This window comes from Benincasa hispida, chromosome 11 (genome assembly GCF_027475165.1).
Source record: "Benincasa hispida cultivar pf3 chromosome 11, pf3_genome.v1.1, whole genome shotgun sequence".
In the NCBI taxonomy this organism is placed as follows: domain Eukaryota; kingdom Viridiplantae; phylum Streptophyta; class Magnoliopsida; order Cucurbitales; family Cucurbitaceae; genus Benincasa; species Benincasa hispida.
This window is the reverse complement of record NC_143488.1, coordinates 4,314,868-4,335,842: the sequence shown is the minus strand read 5'-3', so window position 1 is coordinate 4,335,842 and position 20,975 is coordinate 4,314,868. Positions and strand designations below refer to the sequence as shown.

The window sequence follows — 20,975 nt, the reverse complement described above, 5'->3', positions numbered from 1 at the left end:
ATGCAATCTGATTGATGAGTAAAAAGTACTCGATCTGATCACACCTCATAATTACGTTCTATCGTTACCATTACTGCTACCATCATTGTTACTATTACAGCTAACAAATTATCAATTTTGACATTTATACTGTTACTGTTTGATTCTTAGGGGTAGAGGTAGAAGTAACGATAATAATAAATTTTACAAAATTCATAACTTTAAGTAAATGCAATCAAAATCAATACAATTAGGTTTAGTAAACGTGGCCTTAAATTCATACCTTTAAGTAAATGTGATGAAAAATAATACAATTAGATTTGCAATTCAAGTTCATTACAATGGATTTGTTAATAAAATTTCATTAGAATTACATTAATTTTCATCACGGTTTAGTAAATGTGGCCTAAAAGTTAAATTTATTTATAAATTATAAAAATTAACTCATTAATAACAAAAACTTACCATTAATTCTTATGAAGATTTTCACAATAGAAGTAGAATTGTTACTAATTTGAAAGTATAAGGAATAAATTACTACTTGTCAAAATTTAAGATTAAATAATTATAAAATAAAAAAATATAGAGATTAAAGCTCAATAAACAAATGTGATTTCTAAAAACAAAGGGCGCGTGTGGTGGACGCGCAGCAGGGGAAGAGATTGGAAAGGAGTGAGATTTTTTTATAATAATAAAATAAATTTATTATTAGTTCAAATGATTGAGGAGAAGGGGAGTGTCGGGACCTGCCGCGACAAAATGACATGGCACCACCACTTCCCATTTCTCGCGCGTGGGACCCACTTTCTTCTCAAATTATAATTATTTATTTAAAATAAAAAAGTTAAAAAACAGTTGTCCGTGGTGTGAGCGCACGTGTCACATGTTGCTGCCCCACGTGACTTTCCTTAAAATCACGCTTTTCTTAATCCCCCTTCCCACGTGAACACCACCTCCCTTTGTCTCCTTCCCCCTCCCCTATTTTTCTCCCAAACATTCTGACCCCTTCTTCCATTTCTCATTAATTATTTCCCTTTTTTCTTTTCTTCTTTTAAATTATTTCTATTTTGGTTCCATGAATCATATTCTAATAAACCATTTCCCCGAGAAAAAAAAAATAATAATAAATAAGAAAAAATCATATTCTAATAAATGATATTCCAATCATTGTTGTCCCCTCACATTTTTTTTTTTCTATTTTCCATCTATTATCACCTTTTCGCTTCTTTTTCTTCGATTTTTAAATATCACGGTCAATTAAAAAAAAAAAATAGTTTCACAGGTTTTGTTAAAACGCTTTTATTCAAAGTGAGGGAATAGATGTCAAGCCAAACATAACTCACTAATAAATCATATATCTTAGTGATTTATTATATATAGTAAGAGAAAATGGACAGTGAATAAGTTCATTTATCACATTTATTGTGCTTATTTTAAAATTGAAGTGTTAATCTCTAAATTTTATATCAATCGAACTTATAAGTATATATACAGATAAATTTTCAAACTTAATCATAACTCAACTAATTAAGAAATATATATAAATAATCAAATAAATAGATGCTCAAATATTCATTCATGCATGTTGTTGAACTACGAAAAAAAAGAAGTATGAGATTTATGTATTCAAACTTTAACATAAATAAAAAGTTATGCATTAACAACGTGAATACATGATTAATAGTTTTTAGAATACATTATATTTTAAGCACACTTTTTTTCTAAAGGTAATTTCAATATAAGTACCCTGGTTATATAAAAAATAATTATTTTCAAATAAAAAAAATTAATTAATTTATTTATAAATATAGTAAAATGTCATTGTTTATAAAAAAATATAAGTCCATGAAAGTATATCACTAGAAGACAATGATATTTTACTATATTCAACAATATAGCAGTACTACCATTTAAAACAATTGTCCTATAAAAAATGGATAACAATTTTTTTGGCACTATAATCAGCAACATTTTTATTAATTACAAATACTCTATGTTCTATTTTCTAACTACATGATTTGTAGAGGTCTTTTCGTTTTTGCCAATCGATTTAAAGTCATTTTTAGATAATATATCTCCGAGGTACTTCTTTCAACCATGAATTTTAAATCAATTTAGTTTTTAGATGCTTTTGATTTATTTATATTAAAACAAAGTTATTATCTTTTTTTTATAACAATCATTATAGATTTTTATCTATAAATATAGTATAATTAGGGATTCGAATTCACAAAGTATGAATAATTACACAAATAATAGTCAAACTCAAATATATATATTTAAATATATTTGGATAAGGAAAGAAAGTTTAGATTAAAAACAAAGAAGAATAATTAAATTGAATAGAGGGGTAACATGTCTTGAGATTTAGATGGCGACCATAGGATGCTGTCGGCTCACCGTCTTTGAAGTTCCACGCTTACAATAATTAGTTCCATTTTTTTTTTTAAATTTATTTAATTATTGTTTTATTTTGTTTCAAATTTCAATTTAGAAATTTCTCCTAAACACTATTTCTTTTTTCGAAAGTTGTACCCTACGCATTCCAAATCACTAATTAAGCAAAGCTCAATTATTTTGCTTCATTTGTAGCTTCCTAATCACAATAAGATTTTCCTTAAAAAAATTACAATAGGGCTAAAAATTGTTTTGTCTGTTGTTAAATATTTATTTACACCCCATTTGATAATCATTTCATTTTTTTTTGTTTATTTTTTAAAATTAAACCTAACTCATCAACTATTTTTATAATAATTTGTATTTTTTTTTTACTACAATGAATAAAAATAATTTTTTGAAAGCTATTTTTTAATTCTCAAAATTTGGTTTGATTTTTTAAATTATCGGTGAAAAGTAGATAACAAAAGAAAAAATTTAGAGGTGGAAACAATGTTCATAGGCTTAATTTTAAAAAAAAAAAGTTATCAAGCAGTCTTAATTTTTAATTTTTTGTTTTGAAAATTAAGTTTATAGTCACTACTTTCACCTCCAAATTTCTTTATTTGTTACATAGCTTTTACCAATTGGTTTAAAAAACCAAACAAAAATTTAAAAACATTTTTTTTTAAAAAAAAGTTGTTTTATTTTTAGAATTTAACTAAGAATTCATCATTATACTTAAGAAATATGCACATTATGGTAAGAAATGAGGATAAAATATACTTTATTTTCAAAAATAAAAAATATAAAACGAAATAATTATCCAATGAAACATTAAATTTTTAAATTTACTTTTTGCACTCCCAAAAAAATCTCGTCATAGTTAAGCTTTTCATTTTACTTTACTTATATTAGCCTTTTCCTCTACAAACTTTCGAAACATATTCACATTTTAATTGTATTTTTAATATCACTACATCGTTTCACTTGATTCTTTTTATTAATTAATATCCACAAAGGAGCTTTAGATTAAAGACTGAAAAGAGGTAGAAAATACCCCAAAAAAATAATTAAAAAAACCAATTAAATCATAACAATTTTGAACTCTATAGTTTGTATCTCACACCTCTTATTATATTAGAAAAATAATAATCATCTAAATAATTATATGCCTCAAATTATATCGCCATAATTTAAGAACAAATTAATAAGTTCAATAACTATAAAAATATATAAACTAAATCATTATATTAAAGATAAGATCACTTCAAATAATACCTTAAAATATTACTTCAAATAAAGTTAAAAGTATTCAAAAATGCTCTTATCCTAAAAGGAAAAAAAAGAATACATATATAAAGATAAGTAATTATATAATAGGGGAAAAGCAAAAAAAAAGAGACTATTTTATCTAAAACCCTTTTTCTAAACTCATAATAGAAAAAGAAATTTTTTTAATTATTTTTTTTAAAAAGGTAATTTTTTTTAGTGTAAGCAAAAAAAAAAAAAAGAAAGAAAGAAAGAAAAAAGAAAAAGAAAGATAAGGTAGGGCCCACAAGGGAGAGTGGAAGGAGACTGAATGAACGAAATGAAAAGCTTGAGTGTCTGATTCCAATCATAGCCATTCACTCATGGTTTGATGGTTGTCTCAGCTTCGCTGTTTTATTTATTTATTTATTTATTTTAAATTTTATTTAATCCACCAATTATGCACTGGGCCCCACTCATTTTCCCTTATCCCAGCCGTTACTTTCATTTCTTCCTTTTTCAACGATCAGGATTTAATCTCCCCAACCCCTTCTATTATTTGTTGGTTTTTTAATATTTGAAAATATATTTATGTGTTTATTTCTCTAATTATCAACGTTTTAACGGTTGAGTTAATCAATATATTAAGTATTATCAATAATGTCTGGATCAAATCATTTATTTATTATTTAAAAAACTATATACTAAATGAGGATTACTGTTTTTGTTGTGACAAAATCAATCATTTTAATGACCCCGTTGACTAGTCTTAAACATATATTTTTACTCTCTAAATTTTTATAAAAAAGTAATAATTTTATCTTTAAACTTCAATCCGTTACAATTTAACTTACCTATTCTCGAATTTATTATAATTTAGTTATTGATTATTAAAAATCTCTTCAAAACTAAGTGTTAACTTCATGTGTTGATCAATTTGTTGACCTATGTGTCTAAGAATTTCATTAAATTTTACTACTATTTTTCATAAGAAGGACTAAATTGTTACAAGTTGTAAATTTTATGGACTAGATTGTTATTCACTAAAGTTCAGAAACTTAATCGTTTTAAAATTAGAAATACATGGCTAAATTGTTATTAACTAAATTTTGGTAATATGTCATTTTAGATAAATTAGACAATGAAACATTCTATAGCTGGATTAAGCACTAATTACGATTTTTAGGATGATAGGTACTAATAAATACTGATAAATAATAATATTTTACTACATTTATAAATAAGTTGACACAATTTCTTATATTTAAAAATATTTTTAGTTTTAATTATTTTTCAAATTTTTACAATGGACAATGATATTTTGTTGTATTTATAAATAAGTTGAGTGAGTTTCTTATATTTAAAAACAATCCCCATTTTATTTGTTTTTCAAATTTTCACACTTTAGCATTTTTTTTCAAGGAAAAGGGAAAGGAGGCATCTTCATGTAAACTTTTTTCCAATGAATTTGAACATTTTCGTGATAATATGTAATTTGGTAAAATATATTTATAAAAAGAAAAAGAAAAGAAAAAAACCAACATAGGAAATGGGAGGCTTTTCATCGCACTCATGAAAAGAACCAAAAGCAAAGAAGCCAAAGACATGATACCCAAAGGGAAGAGGGTGAAGGCAAAAAGTGAAAAAGTTAGTAAAAGAAATAAGAAAGAGACTTTAACCCTAGTTAAAAGTTAAACCAAACCCCCCCGTACCCCAATCCTAACCATGGTTATTCTTTCCTTTTTCCCCTTAAACGAAATACCATTTTAATCTATACTTTCAAATATCCAAATTTATGGCATGTATGTAAGTGTTTCCAAAATGGTCAAAATTAAATTTGTCATTTTCAAAATTACTCGAAAAATACTTTGAATCATTCATGATCAATTTTATTAGTATAAAAATTGTATTTAAAAATACAAAATTAAGTATTGAATTGATTATGGAGTTATCAAAAATAGATTTTTGAGAGATTTTAAACATGAAAAAAAGAAGAGATTTTTAGTCTTTCAAAATCACTCTTAAAATCATTATACTCTTACTAAAGTTTATAGGAAAAAAATACAAATGACTCCTAGAAATACACATGCTAAATTTGATGAGATCAAAATCCTATTTTTCTTTTTATTTTTTTTAAAGGTGAAATATCATCAAAATGATATTTCAACTTTTTTTTTTCTTTTTATAAAAATAGGATTTTATTATTTGTAATTTTAATTATTTAATTTTAGTATTTGTATTTAAATTTTTTATTGATCATCTTCTATATCATTTGTGAATCCTAATATTTTGATTATTTAATCAATTTTGAAAGATATTAATTTTGATGGACTAAATTTAAAATTTAGTAGATAGAAGTAAACCATTGACTGTACAATGATTAAAATAAAACAAAATTAGAAGGATTAAAATGAAAAAACTTTTTTTTTAAAATAAAAAAAAGGAAGGGGGGCATATTTTGAAGAAGCAAAAGTGATGATTGGGGATAATTGGAGGGCCTTTCCTCTGACACTCTTTCACTTGTTTCCTTTCATCATTAATTTTTAGAAAACAAAATTCCCCATTTTTCTTTTTTTCTTTTTCTTTTTTTTTTTTTTAATCTTCCTTTCTATATAATCCTTTCTTCTCCCCTTCTACTTGGACCACAACTCTTCTTCTTCCTTCTTCCTTCTCTCTAAAAACTCAAGAAATTTCCATAGAACAACAATTATGATGGCTGCAAAAGATGATCATAATCTTGGTTTAAGCCTTGGATTGAGCTTCGATTCTCATCATTTACAGCTCAATCTCATGCCTTCTTCTTGGAATAACGACGCTTCTTCAGGTTCCATGTCATTCTCCCATCGTAACACTCCACGATTTCCTTAGTTTTTTTTTTTTTTGTTTTGGATTTTGAAATTAGATGTTCATTTTTTGCAGATCGGACATCGGAAACTGGCAGATCGCTTCTCCGAGGCATAGATGTGAACCGGATGCCTCCGTCGTCTTCGGCAGCGGATTGTGAAGAGGAGGCGGCGATGTCGAGCCCCAACAGTACGGTTTCGAGTGTGAGTGGGAAACGGAGTGAACGAGAGATGAACGGTGAGGATCTGGACGGCGATAGAGCTTGTTCTAGAGGAATTAGTGATGAAGAAGATGGAGAAACTTCTAGAAAAAAGCTTCGGCTTACTAAAGATCAGTCCGCCGTCTTGGAAGAAAGCTTCAAAGAACACAATACTCTCAATCCTGTAAGTCAGAAAACCTAAACCGGTTCGAACCGAACCGGGTTTTTCTTTTTGGAATTTTCTCGTTAACCAAACGGTTTTTATGATGGGAAAATTTATGGGGGTGTTTTGGTAAATTTATGCAGAAGCAAAAATTGGCGTTGGCGAAACAGTTGGGTCTCCGGCCGAGACAAGTGGAAGTTTGGTTCCAAAACAGAAGGGCAAGGTGAGGAATTTTCCTTCACCTACAAGGGCATTTTAGTCCACATAATAATTATGTATATCCATTTTTGGACCTAAAAACTTTTTGATCTTCCCATCATCACCCCTATATTTTCAAAATTTTCTACTTTCACCCACTTAAGCCGTTATATTATCTAATTGATCCATTTTCAAGGGATTTTAAATCATAATGGATTTTTAAATAGATTCCGTCATAAAAATAGAATGATTTCAAATCTTGTTTTCACGAAAAAAAGATCTTTAATGCGTAACATGATCGGATTTTAGTGGATTTCATGAGACTTCGGAAATTTTCAACAATAAATTTCTTAATTTTATTTTTGCTCTTACCATCTATGAAGTAAAAGAATCAAAATGATTATCAATCTTAGAATTTAAAATCATTTCCAGGGATAAGAGTAAGACGAAAGAATTTAATTTATAATATGAAAAAGTTGATTATGTCATTTCGAGCATATCTTAAGGTTAATTATCAGTAAAATAAGACAAATAACCTTTTTTTTAAAAAAAAAAAAAGAAAAAGAAATTGTCTTTGCTAGAGCTAATAATTGATGGTATTAATTTGGATTTGACAGGACAAAATTGAAGCAAACGGAAGTAGATTGCGAGTTTCTGAAGAGATGTTGTGAGAATCTAACGGAGGAGAATAGGCGGTTGCAAAAAGAAGTACAAGAACTGAGAGCACTGAAACTTTCCCCACAATTCTACATGCACATGACCCCACCCACCACTCTCACCATGTGCCCCTCATGTGAGCGAGTTGCGGTCCCACCCTCCACGTCAGCCCAGCCTACAGTCACACGAATGGGCCAGGCTCAATCTCAGGCCCACCACGCTCGGCCCATCCATATCAACCCCTGGGCCTCCGCCATCCCGGCCCGGCCCTTCAACGCCCTCCACCCTCGCTCGTAAATACCCCTTCCCCACCGACGAGGGCAACTCCGTCTTTTCACCTACGTTAGGATCCGGTTGTTGGGCCAGGATTTGGTGGGCCTTTGTGTTTTGTAATGTTCGGCCCATCTTATTATAATTAGGGTTGAGTAGTTTAATTTGTGTTAGCGGCAAGCAATACCCTTTTTTTCTTTTTCTTTGTAATATTTTAGGGAAAATGAAGTGGGGGAAAAAAAAAATAATTATATATATATGGGGTTGGAAGGTGATAGAAAAAGGGGTTTTGAGTTGTAAAGTGAAGTATGAGATGCCTAATTTAATTTAATTTTTTTTTTTCAAATTTAAACTAATATTGAAATCAATTTATTATTATACTGTCATTTCTAAAATAATTCTCGTTGATTCTACAATGTTATATATATATATATATATATATATATATATATATATATAGGACATGTTATATATCATCGATATTGATTAGGGAAAGATCTCTACTTTATCTATCATTGATTTGGAAAAAGACTTTTACTATTTTTTTAAGACAATAACGATAAAGTGAAATGGAGAGCTTAAAAATTATGTATGATGAGGCAAGATAAACAAAAGTAAGGAGTAATTCTATATAATTCTCATTTCGGTTTGAGTTTTTATGCTATTTTTTTTTTAAAATAAAGTTTTTATACTATTTTTTAAAAATATTATGTGGGGTATAATCATCAAATTTTTTTAAAAAGTATTAATGCATTACGTAGCCAATTTATAAATATGTCTACTAATGTAGGTTCTATATATATATATATAGCTTTTATACTATTTTTAATAGACACTCATGAAGTGTTTTTTTTTTTAATTAATATATAATTTAATGATGCCACATCATGAATCACGGAGATTAAAAAAAATCAGGTAAGACTTGAATCGACATGCTTGTACTTTAATTTACTTATCTTCTAGTATTTTGTTAACATATGTTGAGGATTGCTTCGGGCCAATCTAAAACTCATAAGTGGGTCAAACCTTAAGGGAAATTGGGAGGCGACATGGGGAAATGCGCGTCCCAAAAGGAAAAAGACAGAGCCTTGAGTTCCAAATCGACAAGCTGAATCGGTGAATATATACCAATCAACAAATAACTGAATTGTACTCTGCCTGATGCCCTACAACCTCGAGCACCTAAACTACCATGACATTGTCATAGTTACTGGTAACTATAGACGGCGGTTAGAGGAATGACATTATAAATAATCTCATTCGATAACCTCAAATGGGAGGGTGAGGAATCTCTAAATGAGAGTCATGACCTTATTTTTGTGTGTTTGGATGAACTATATACTTTGTATACTAACGTAGGTATTAGAGTATAGTAGGCTCGACACCACACTGATGCAAGGATCTTTCATACAGGTCGACCTAGAAAGTGAGATCAAACCAAGAGAAGTGCCCTGCGATGACAATGAACGTGTGCAAGGTCTGAGCGAGAATGGCAGTTTTTTGGACTTTTGATTTGATTTTGTATACTATTTTTAAAATAATGTTTTATGCATTTTTTTTTTTGGAATAGTTTTTATATATATTTAAAGAAAGAAAAAAAAAGATTTTTTTTTTTTTTTTTTTAGAAAAGTTTTTACACTATTTTAAAACTTTATATTGAGTCCAATCATCGAAATTATTTCTTTTAGAACATTACGTAGCCAATTTATAAACATGTTTACTGATGTATATTCTAATGATGTTATCTGGATTAATAAAATACTATATTTTTAATAGATTACGTACACTATTCACAAAGTTCTTTGTTATTAATATATATTATAATGATGCCCCATCATGTTGTCTAAATTATAAATCAAATATAAAGTTTCAATAAAAATTCAAGAGTCAAAGTTTAGAATAAAAATAATCACAGACCAAATTATAATCTGAGGCATAGTTACTATCATTATCATTATTGTTATTATTGTTATTATTATTATTGTGTTTTTCAAATCTAAGTATAGCTTTTAATAGTCAAATTTGTGTTGGATCTTCAATGTGCTAAACTGACAGTTTTGTCCTTATATTATATTTGTGATTTTTTAATTCTATATTTAAATTTTGAAAGTTTTTGTTGAATTAGCCCAAAAATTTTAGTTCATAAGTTTAAATTCCATTAATATTTTAATGGTTTTAAAAACACAAATGAACTTTCCTTAAAATAATTTAAAATTGTTGGATAATTTGTTCTCTAAGACGTGCAAGAGAGAGATCGACTCATCTATAAGTTTTTCATAAATCAATATTGTATTTATTTTGGTTCGATGGTTCATAGTTTGTATAAAAGTTGGTTAAATCATCAATTTAGTCCTTAAATTTTTAAAATTTTAAAGTTTATTGATCTATTGGACACAAATTTGAAGGATTCTCCTTAGACATAAATTTCAGTTTAATATTTAATGGATCAACTTACCTTTTTAAAAAATTTGAATTTGTGAAATAACTATTCGACACAAGACTAAAAGTTCAGGAATTTATTAGACATAAAATTAAAAGTTTAGAGATCTATAAGATATTTGACGTTTCGTGGATTGAATAGACTCAAATCTCAATGTTGGGAAAATTAAATTTGTAAAAATTCAACAATACTAAAGATGGAGAGATTTAAATATAGTTAATTATTATGTAGCCTAAAAGGTAAACTTGTTTGAGTGTATATTTATAATTCTCATAGAAAACTAGTGGATGAAGCAAACACTTTGGGGATTTGTAAAAGTTTTCTGAATGAATCTCATCATTGAATTGTGTATTGATGGGACAAAACAACCAAAAATTGAGGGATTAGTGGTAGGTTCAACATTTATGTGATTGGCTCTAGAAAATTTAAAATGAAAAGGGAGACCAAACCGAAACATTGTTAATTGTTGAATAATCTTCCCTATTTTAGGGGATCTTTTAAAATTCACTTTTTGACTATGAGGAGGAAGAAGAAGAACAGTGTTTTTGAAGATTAAACTAGTATATGCCTTTTTGAAGTGTTAGAAGGAAACATGAAGCAATGTTTCAAACCCTATAATGTCGAAAATTCTCATCAAAATATTGAAATTTGGTAAGGTCCATTTAATTTTTGAAAAGTGTAATGATTCCAAGTTCAACCTATCCCCACACGACTCTCTCATTTATTACATAGTAAAAAAATAATTTATTGTTCTTTTAAAATTAAAATTCCTTGTCACATGATAATTTTTAATTGAACAACTGAAAGATAGCCCAATGAGCAACCAAGTATTTATGAGCTTTTTTTAAAAAAAAATTATTATTATTAAATACTTGAATTCTTAGTCAAGTTCTAATTTTTTTAAAAAAAGAAATCAATATGTGAAAGTTGTTTATTAACTTTTCAAAAACAAAAATCAAATGGCTAGCCTAAATTCAGACCTCGAATTAGGCTATGACATCAAAATATGTGTTGTGAGTACATTTTTTTTGTCAAATAAATATGAAATATAATTGTTCGATACATAAATAAAAGTATTATTTATAATTTAGTTTTTTTTAAAAAAAAAATTCTAGATTTAATCTATCTCCTAATTTGAGCACAACTAAGTGGATAATACCCATATTACCTTTCTTTTAATTGAAGGTCCGATCCTTCAGCTTTACATTTGTTGAGCTAAAAAATATATAAATTCACTAAGTTGTAATAAAATTTAGCTTACAAGTAATTTTTAAAGAGATCAATATAATTGGATTTCCTAAAAGAAATAAATTAATATAATGGATCTATCCAAAAGTCTCAATCTAGCAGGCTGCTCCAAATTATAGCTCAGTAACCCAAGCCCATTAGGGTAGGTCATGGGCCTTATCTTTCTCAGGTTTGATGGGCCCACATATAAGTTTTGGTCAATTGATTTGGGCCACTGGGCTTAGCCCACTTAAGTCACCAAACTTAACATAATTCAATTGACTTTCGACAATATACGGATTAAAGGTTCAAATCCTCTCAACCTATATGCTGTTGTACTGAAAAAAGTCCTTTTTTTACACGATGTAGTTGTGCTCTTTGTAGTTATATTATACATCTTAAAATGTGATGAATGATAACAACTTAAGGTTAGTTCTTCTCAACTTTCTCCTTTCTGTCGATTTTGAACAAAAAAAAAAAAAAAAAAAAAATGTTGGGTATAGTTATATTTTTATGAATTTTATTTTTTTTTAGAAGTGTCTAAATTAGAAGATATTCCAAACATACTCGATTTCTAGTTGACTAAAACATTAGAAGTAGAACCCTACCAAGTCCCAATTCTAAAATGACTTATAAGCTTAGATGGAGAATTGTGGGCTATAGGTTTACCTCAAGAAGCTATAATAGGGTGACCCATAATTTGACCGACTAGGCTTTTACATCTCTTTCTTCCTGTATTTGGACTGTTGCTTTCCTTGATTAGCTTAATCATCTTGTTGGGACCGAGAAGGCTGTGATGGATTTCCCTTAGTATGATATGATCTTTATTAAAATTAAAAAAAAAAACCCTTGACTATGGTTTGTTCACACGCTTTTAATAAATTTGTATTAGTTTTTGTTCCTTTCTTTTCTTTTTTTTTTTGTGTGTGTGTTTATAGCTAAGGTTCAATGTTCGACTAGTCATTCGGAGCATCGAATTTTAACTTTACTAAATTCAAAATTAGTTTTTGACCAGAAGAAAAAAAAAATCGAAGAAAATGGAATGGATAAAGAATATTTGACATTGAGCACTAAATTTTCTAGGCCAAAAGATTTATATATCCAAATATATAGAAGAAATAGTTAATTAAGTGAAACAACCTATTCCATCTAATTTAACAGGCAAATTAGAAAAATAGAACTCTCACGCACATTACAATTACATACACCACTAAAGTCATTAGCCTTCTTGTTTCTGCTGTAGATCAACAAACACACTAATGAGAAGATGTCTGCTGAAATACATAATCATCTATCATATAAATCCAGAGGATGAATATTTGGAGAAGATGAAACACTTTCCAGGAATTGAACTTGATGATCAAAGAAGAAAATCATGTAAAAAAGAGAGAAGAAAGAAAGAAAAAAAGAAGTGTTAGAAAATGACTCTAGATGTCAGTTGAATGATTTGGAGTTCAAATTTTGATGAACTTACTGAAGAAGGTTACGTATATGATACATCTCTTTCAACTTCAAGTTTGCTTTGCAGTGTTTCTACGAATTTGTCCACTTGATCTTTTGATTGATTCAATCCTTTGAAGCCTGATTTGCTCTCTGAATTTGGCAATGAACTCATCAGCCTTCTTATCTACATCCGGTCCTCCATCATTAGCCATATTACTAGAGCTTCCTGCTTCTTCTTCATTACTCGAAACTCTTCCATCATCTCTATCTCTCAGTTTCACATCAAAAGGTTCTCCATTGTCTTCCCTAATAAACCGCCCCACCATGTTATTGTTTTCTTCCTCGCTTTCCATGTCGTCGTCGTCGTCATCGTCGGTGTCCATGGTTAGCTTTTCCACCAATTCTTCTTTATCTTCATCTGGAAACTCAATGGGGTTTTCTTCAAAATCTTGGACATGGGTATTTTGATCCATCATCTTCCCCTTCAATTGATCATTCCCACCAAATTCTCTCCCTCTTCTTGGTGGCTCATTCACAACTTCCCCAGGTCTGATTGTTCTAACAGACTTTCCCATTGATAGATTATCAACATAATTTCTAGACAGAGCTTCACCACTTGAATTAGCACCAATCATCACATCAGTATCATCTCCTGTATCACGAATTAAGCTTCTGGGCTTGCTAGTTAAGCTTCTTTTCAATTCCTTTTGATGAGGTACATTATTCTCGTTCACCCATGAACTCGGTTTCATTGAGGAAATTCGTCGAACATGTGGCGGGGGGGGAGGTGGCGGCGGAGGTGGAGGAGACCGGTAGAAGCTCTTCTTCCTCACCAAATCCTCAGCACTCTTGGCCTGTGATTCTGGTGACACATTATGGGAAGGAGATGGTTTCCTTGGAGATGGAGATGGAGAAGGAGATGGCTTCTGAGAAATGGCACTGGCTCGGGAAGACCTTGAAGCTTGAGGCCTAGGAGACCTAGAGTCGATCCTATTCGATTCAGAATCCTCCATGGAAGGAATATCAGCCTCTTCTTGCACCTCCATCCTCCCCGATCTCGACCGCCATGGAACCGGAGATGGAAGAACAACATTTTCATTCAACTTATCCTCAATTTCTTCAAGACTCACTCCCCCAAACTCACCATTCGAACTCCTTTTCAAATTACTCAATAATCTTCTCGAACTCACTCTCGGCTTATATCTAGACTCATCATCTACAACAACACGAGACTTCAAGCTACGAACAGGGAGAAGCAAAGGCTTCTCACTCCTAACTCTCTGCTCATTAACAGCAGGACGTTCTTCAGCAACAACCACAGATTCATTCCTAAAATACCGACTATTCCATGTATGAACCTTATTTTCATCGGACGAAGATATGGATTCATCATTAGCAGACGGAGTTTCAGGCTCATCATCAAAAACAGACGAAACATGAAGTAATCCAGAAACATAAGATTGAACATTATCAAACTTAGATACACTAATTTCATCCTCTTTTTCGTCACTTCTTCGGCTAAAAAGACCGTAAGAAACAGCGATTCCGACGAAAAGAAGGTGCAGAAGCTCCCAGCTTCTGGTGAGTAAAGTTTGATTAACAAACTCAGGGGCTTGGGAAGGGACTAAAGGGAGAATGAGTAGAAAGAAAATAGCGGTTACAACTTTATACAAGATATGGGTATGGAACTTACTTGGAGTAGGTTGATTTAGCGGTGGCGCGAGGACCTCTGATTCCGCCATTGAAGAAGGATGTCAATGAATCGGAGTTGCAGAGAAGAGGAAAATGGATGAAGAAGATGAAGGTGAAGACTTAATGGCGAAGGAAAAAAGTAGAGAGAGAGAGAGAGAATTGTAGAGAAGAAGAAAGGAGTTTGGAGAAGGAACAAAGAACAATTTGAAGCTTTGCTTTTCGAACTGCTTTTTAACGGTTCCTTATCAATTTACTAATCTACCCTTCTCTCTAATCAACGAAAATTTCAACCAATAACTCCAAACTACCTAAATTAATATCCTATCTATTTAAACCTAAACTTTCGAGTTTAAAAATGTATCAATTTATACGCTTAACAGATTTCATTGATAAATTAATTATATTTACTTAACATTATGAATCGGTCACATTTACTATTATCATTATTGTTATCGTTTAGGGTCAAACAATAACTATAACGATAATGGTAACAATAAACATGACAACTCATAATTCTCATGTTGTAACAGTAACAATAATGGTAATCATAACGGTAACTATATCGACGTAATTTCTAAACGCAATTGGATTAACACCCTCCGCTTGTCAATCAATTTTCATTTTTCAATTACAAATTTGGAAGTGGCCTCCAGATGTCAATACGAGTATGAATATATGTAGACAATACCAAAGATAATATAATGGGGCCTACCTTTTTTTTTTTTTTTTTTTTACCATTGATTTATTACGTTTCCTAGGTAAATGTGGCTTTAATTCGAAATATATCATGTGAAAGATATGATTGTTTCAATTATACTTTTAGCTTTTTATAAGTTAATCAATTTAAACCCTTTATTACAATTATATGTGTTTGAAATTCGCTAGTGCATTCCATTTTTACATGTGCATAAACTTCTTAAAATATCAAATTAATAAAATTGACAATTAGAATTGATGCATGTACAATTTTCAAAGGAAGACTCAATTCGGAGTCTAAATTGATTCGCTCATGAAAATTTAGGGATTTAATTGATAAAATTATAAGTCTCACATGAAATTTAGCTAAACAAAACATAATGGAAGGTAAATTAATGCATTAGAGTTTAAATTGATATAATTATTAGAGTTTAGATTAATTCAACCTATAAAGTTTACAAATATAATAAATTGATATTTTTCCTTTTTATTTAGGTTAAAATAACATTTTGGTCCCTATATTTTGAAGTTTGTTCAATTTTAATTTTTGTACTTTAAATAAATCTTAAATTTAGTCCATATACTCCATATTACGAGTTTATTTTTAAGTTCTTAAAGACTTTTTATGATCTATTAACATTTTTACTACAAATTTTACAAATATATTTAGTATTATATTTTTTTTTGCATAAAAATATTATTATCATTGAACCAATTTTGATAAAAGTTAACTTTGATAGACTAAGTTTAATATTTTAAAAAATTACATGGATTAAAATTGAAGAAACTTAAAAGTACATGAACCACAATGGATTAAAAAATTACGAGTATATATATATATATAATTATCGAAGTACATATATCTATATATATATATATATATATATATATATATATAAATATGACAAAGAAAGAAAAAAAAAAGAAATTAGAAAAAGAAAAAAAGATGAAAAATAGAAAAAGGAGAGGGTATAATTGGAAATGAAAGAAGGGGACAGAAATGGCAATAGAGAAAAAGGGAGGGGGCAAATCGCAAATGGGTTGCGTAGAAATGGTCAGGATTCTTCTTTTGGACTGCTTACGCTAGCTTTTTAGTGGAAGCTCATATTTTAAAAATAAAAATAAAAATAAATGTTTTATTCTAATTTTCCCTTTTTGTTTTTTAGAAAAATAAAAATGACAACTTTGCATAATACTTGATGCATTTGGGATCTCTACCTAGCCTCCCCTTAAACCCCACCCACACTCTTTTTCCTTTCTTTTCTTCTTTTATGTTCACCCTTTTTGGGTTCATTAATTCATAGTTTGTTCAAATCTCTTCGATTTATTATATTAATTCCAAACCTAAATTATTCGTGTCTTTCTCTTCTTTGTGTTACTTACATTTATCATCCTAAGATTTAGAGAAGTGCGGTTAGAAAAGGCTTCTCCATCCCCATTCCCGTCCCCTTCCCCTTCCCCTTCCCTCCCCCATTTTTCCTCTAATCGAGATTCCTCGCCTCTTTCGAGGTGGATCCCCGCTCGGTAAATGAAAATCTCTAAGTGCGATATATAAATTCTCTCATTCTAGAGAGTCTTTATTATGTCTTTTGAATACTTCTCTCTACTAAAATTATTCTTCTATTGCTCGTGAATATAACTAACACATTGTTAGTGAACCACATAAATCTAAATCTATGTACATTCTTTTTTATTTTACGCTTTATTTATTTATCTTTATTTGTCGATTTCGTAACAGTAACTTTATTAATTGATTTTGCTTTGGTTAGAATGTTCGTCGATTATTTATTTTCAAAAGTCATACAATAAGACGTTGCACAACTTTTAAATTAATTGTTGTTTTTAATAATTGGTTTGATTTCATACGTTTTTGTATTCAACACGAAATTAAATCAACTTAAGAAATAAATTGAACGCGTTTGGTTTCACTAGGGTGGATTGATTCGTTGTTTAATTTGATTTAAAAAAGATCCACAATAAGCGAGTGACATCCTTATAACTATTTATTCTTTCTAATAGATGTTTTAATCCTATTGAATCAATTCAAGTACATATATATTGTTAGATCAAACTCGAACATAACCAAGTATGTAAAAAAAAAAAAAAACATTGATCCGGATAATTTGATAATGTCAAGGTGGCATAGGTCCTATTGTTTCCAAGTTCATGTTGAGGTCTAACATATATGTTTTAATAGAGAGTATAAAAGGAATTGATTCGTTTGATTTGATTTTTTCCACCCACTTGATTTATTTATTTCTTTTTTATATGAAAAGCATCAAAATGCATATGGAGAATCCAACCTTGGCTGAGGAAGAAAGAAATAAAGTTTAGGGTTTTATTCTTTTTATTTTACACAATATTGTATTTAAATTTAGGCCAATGAGGGTTCCTTTTTATTTATTTATTATTATTATTTTTGTGTGTGTGTGTGTAAATTCCATGGCTGGTTAATTTTTGCCATTGAAATACTTTCTAATAATCCCTCCTCTCAATGGACAAAGAATCAAAGAATAATATATTCTATAAGTTCAATTGGATTTGAATTTGATAGGTCATTGGTGATAAGGGAGAACCCTCTAATCTAAATATGCAAATTTGTGGTTGTTTGGAACTTATTCAATCAATTCAATAATGACATTGGCATAATTAATTTGATCATTATCTCATTTGTTCAAACTTTATTCATATGAATTATGTCATCAAGTATAATTGATAATTCCTAAAAAAGAAATATATAGTTGAGAAGATTAGGGATAAATAAATTATTAGTTAATCTTTGCCACAGTGATTAAGTATGCACGATTGAGCAATTTTACTTTGTAGGTACTATTGAGATATATATTTTTAATTTAAATCCCTAATCAGTTTTCTAATGTGTATTTTGTTCATAAAATTTAGTATTTTTTTTTAAAGACATTGAATTTTTTTAAAAAGGTTTATAAGGTTTTTTTTCTTCCATGAACTAGTTTAGACATTTTAATTTCGACGAAAATGTTAGAACTTTAAATCTCTACTCCACTGTGATATTATTTTTTTTTCAATAAACATTTATGTTTATTATTTTTTTTTTTCGCATGTGCTTGTAGTACCAAAAATTCTATTTAAATTTCGTGAAGTCTCATTTGAAAGTTATTTTGAGTTTTTGTTTTTAAAAATTAAGTTGATAAATATTACTACTGTTCATTGGACTTTTTTTTCTTTCCAACTTTTTATGAGTGTTTTAAAAAATAATTCAAAGACTTGAAACCTAAAAAAAGTAGTTTCTAAAAATTTGATTCTTCTTTTGAAATTTGACTAAGAATTCAAATCTTTAAAAATACAAATCATTATAAGAAAACAAGCATGATTTTGAAGTACTAAAATAAAATAAAGAGGAAAGTTCAAGAGATTTGATAGAGATAAAAAGAAACTACAATGTAATGAAAAATAATGATTACGAGACTAAAATATTTTAATGGAATGCCAACTAAAGTATGGTTCAAATAGCATAAAAATTGTTTCACCGACTTAAGGTCATAAATTCAACTCTCCCACTCTGCATACTGTTAAAAAATTGTAATTTTTCTAGTTGATTTTGGATGTGTTTGGTTTAACTTTTTCTAATTTTGAAATAAATCATTTTATAAAAAATTAAAATGTTTGACAACCGCTCAAAAGTCGAAATAACTTTGATAATACTTTCAAAGTATATTTTAAATAATTTTTATGAGTAATATATTTTTATGAGTTGAAATAAAAACGACTCTTTAGATTTTTTTTTCTTTAGTCAATCTAAACACAACTTGATTTTTTTTTAGAGGAAGGAAAATTGATTATTCTCACTTGCAAGTCTCAAATGGGCTTCAAATAGGTAGAAAATGAGATGGGCTTTCATTGTTTCCATGTGGATTGGACATTATCCAAAATACTAATATGGATTCTTTGCTTCTGTATTTTGGACTAATGTCCGGTCCAAAACAAATATGCCTTGAAAAATATATAGAAGAAAATGTGATGATATCTCCAACAACTCCATACATCATCTCCAAAATAACAATTTACCTATAATCACATTAATTAGAACACATTATTATAACAATCAAACTTCATAAACTTCAATCAAACACAACATTCATACTTCATAAACTTCAACAAAACATGCAAAAACTCTATTTAGAGCTCCAAAACAAGTTTAACTAAGCTCAATCCACCCCACACAACATTCAAAATTCATAGACTTAAACGAACCATACAAAAATCCATTTATAAGATGCAACACGAGTAAAACTAAGCTCAACCACCCCACACAACATTCAAAATTCATAGACTTCAACCAAACACGCAAAAACTCCATTTAGATCTCCAAAACAAGTAAAACTAAGCTTAACCCACCCTCACAACATTCAAACTATAATTTGGATTCACTCTTGTAATTTGGGTGTAAATTGTAAATTGATTGGTCTCATTGCATTCATTACATTTAATTAAATACGTCTTTGCACAATTTGCAGATTTTATTTATACTTTGGAAATTTATCCACTCATACGATTTGTTGGGTCACTAAACTTAGTAAACTTCAATTGTTTGACTTTTTCATTTTACATTATTAAAATATTGAATCACTAAATATTAGAGATTAATGTTAGTTAAGTTGTTAATAACAATTTTAATGGAACAAATGTGTTGTTGGGAAGTAAAGGGATCTATAATCAATCATACTCATTATTAGAAAATGATATAGGCTTGTTGTTATTTAATTAAGTGAAGCCAAAGAAGAGAATATTAGTCCATGTAACAATACCTAAGTAACTAGTCAAAATTTAAATCTTAGAAAGAAAAATTATCAAATCAAACAAACAAAAATTTCAAGTTAAAACGAGACACATGTACAAATCTCTCATAAATCAAACAAAAACAAGCTCTAATCACATAAATACACACCATAATCGAAATACTCTAAAACAAAAAGATTAAAAAAAATTAAACGATAACATACCCATCAGTTACACATGAAATTGATAAGAGGAAAACATATGAGTAAATGAGAAAATAAAGAATAATGTGGGAGAAAAAAAATGAAACTTACCTTGCTGTCAACGAAGAAACAAGCTGGGAGGAAGGCGACGAACAAATGTGCGAACGGACGATGGACGACTGTATGACGAACGAATGGACGAATGACACTCTTAGTGGCGGTGACTATGATGTATGCTATGGTTTGAAAAGAAGAAGAAAGTAGATCTGCAAACTGAATTGCAAATCTGGGGTTTTTAGAATCCATATCTCGACGGGCTATCATGAACCGTCAAACATTTGGTCCGAACTTCCGATGTGTTTATTAATTCGTTGGGAGATTGGACCAAACTCCTGACGTTTTCATTAATGTATCGGGAGACGGGTCGAATCTCCCAACACGTATTTCTTATCTATCAAGAGTTCGTAAGAATTCTCGACGACACCCATACGACGTCAAAAGTCGTTGATAACCCCCGATGTCCCTTTAAGTAACAATTGTTTTAGGTGTCAGTTATTTTTTTTTTATTTTTTATTTTAGTGT

At 29.3% G+C, this 20,975-nt stretch overlaps 2 protein-coding genes across 2 annotated transcripts; one reads left to right on the top strand and one right to left on the bottom strand.

Moving 5' to 3' along the window:
- The first annotated feature begins 6,086 nt into the window (after positions 1–6,086).
- LOC120092042 (homeobox-leucine zipper protein HAT4) lies at positions 6,087–8,315 on the top strand. The gene is made up of 4 exons (XM_039050232.2): positions 6,087–6,430; positions 6,526–6,833; positions 6,956–7,035; positions 7,628–8,315. Exons 1-4 carry the CDS (start codon positions 6,316–6,318, stop codon positions 7,962–7,964), a joined length of 840 nt encoding a protein of 279 aa, XP_038906160.1. The 5' UTR covers positions 6,087–6,315; the 3' UTR covers positions 7,965–8,315.
- A 4,364-nt stretch (positions 8,316–12,679) lies between these two features.
- On the bottom strand, positions 12,680–14,945 carry LOC120091581 (hydroxyproline-rich glycoprotein family protein). Its single transcript, XM_039049676.2, has 2 exons — positions 13,079–14,945; positions 12,680–12,956 (listed from the first exon to the last, which is right to left on the bottom strand). Exon 1 carries the CDS (start codon positions 14,787–14,789, stop codon positions 13,116–13,118), a length of 1,674 nt encoding a protein of 557 aa, XP_038905604.1. The 5' UTR covers positions 14,790–14,945; the 3' UTR covers positions 12,680–12,956; positions 13,079–13,115.
- Positions 14,946–20,975: the final 6,030 nt, after the last annotated feature.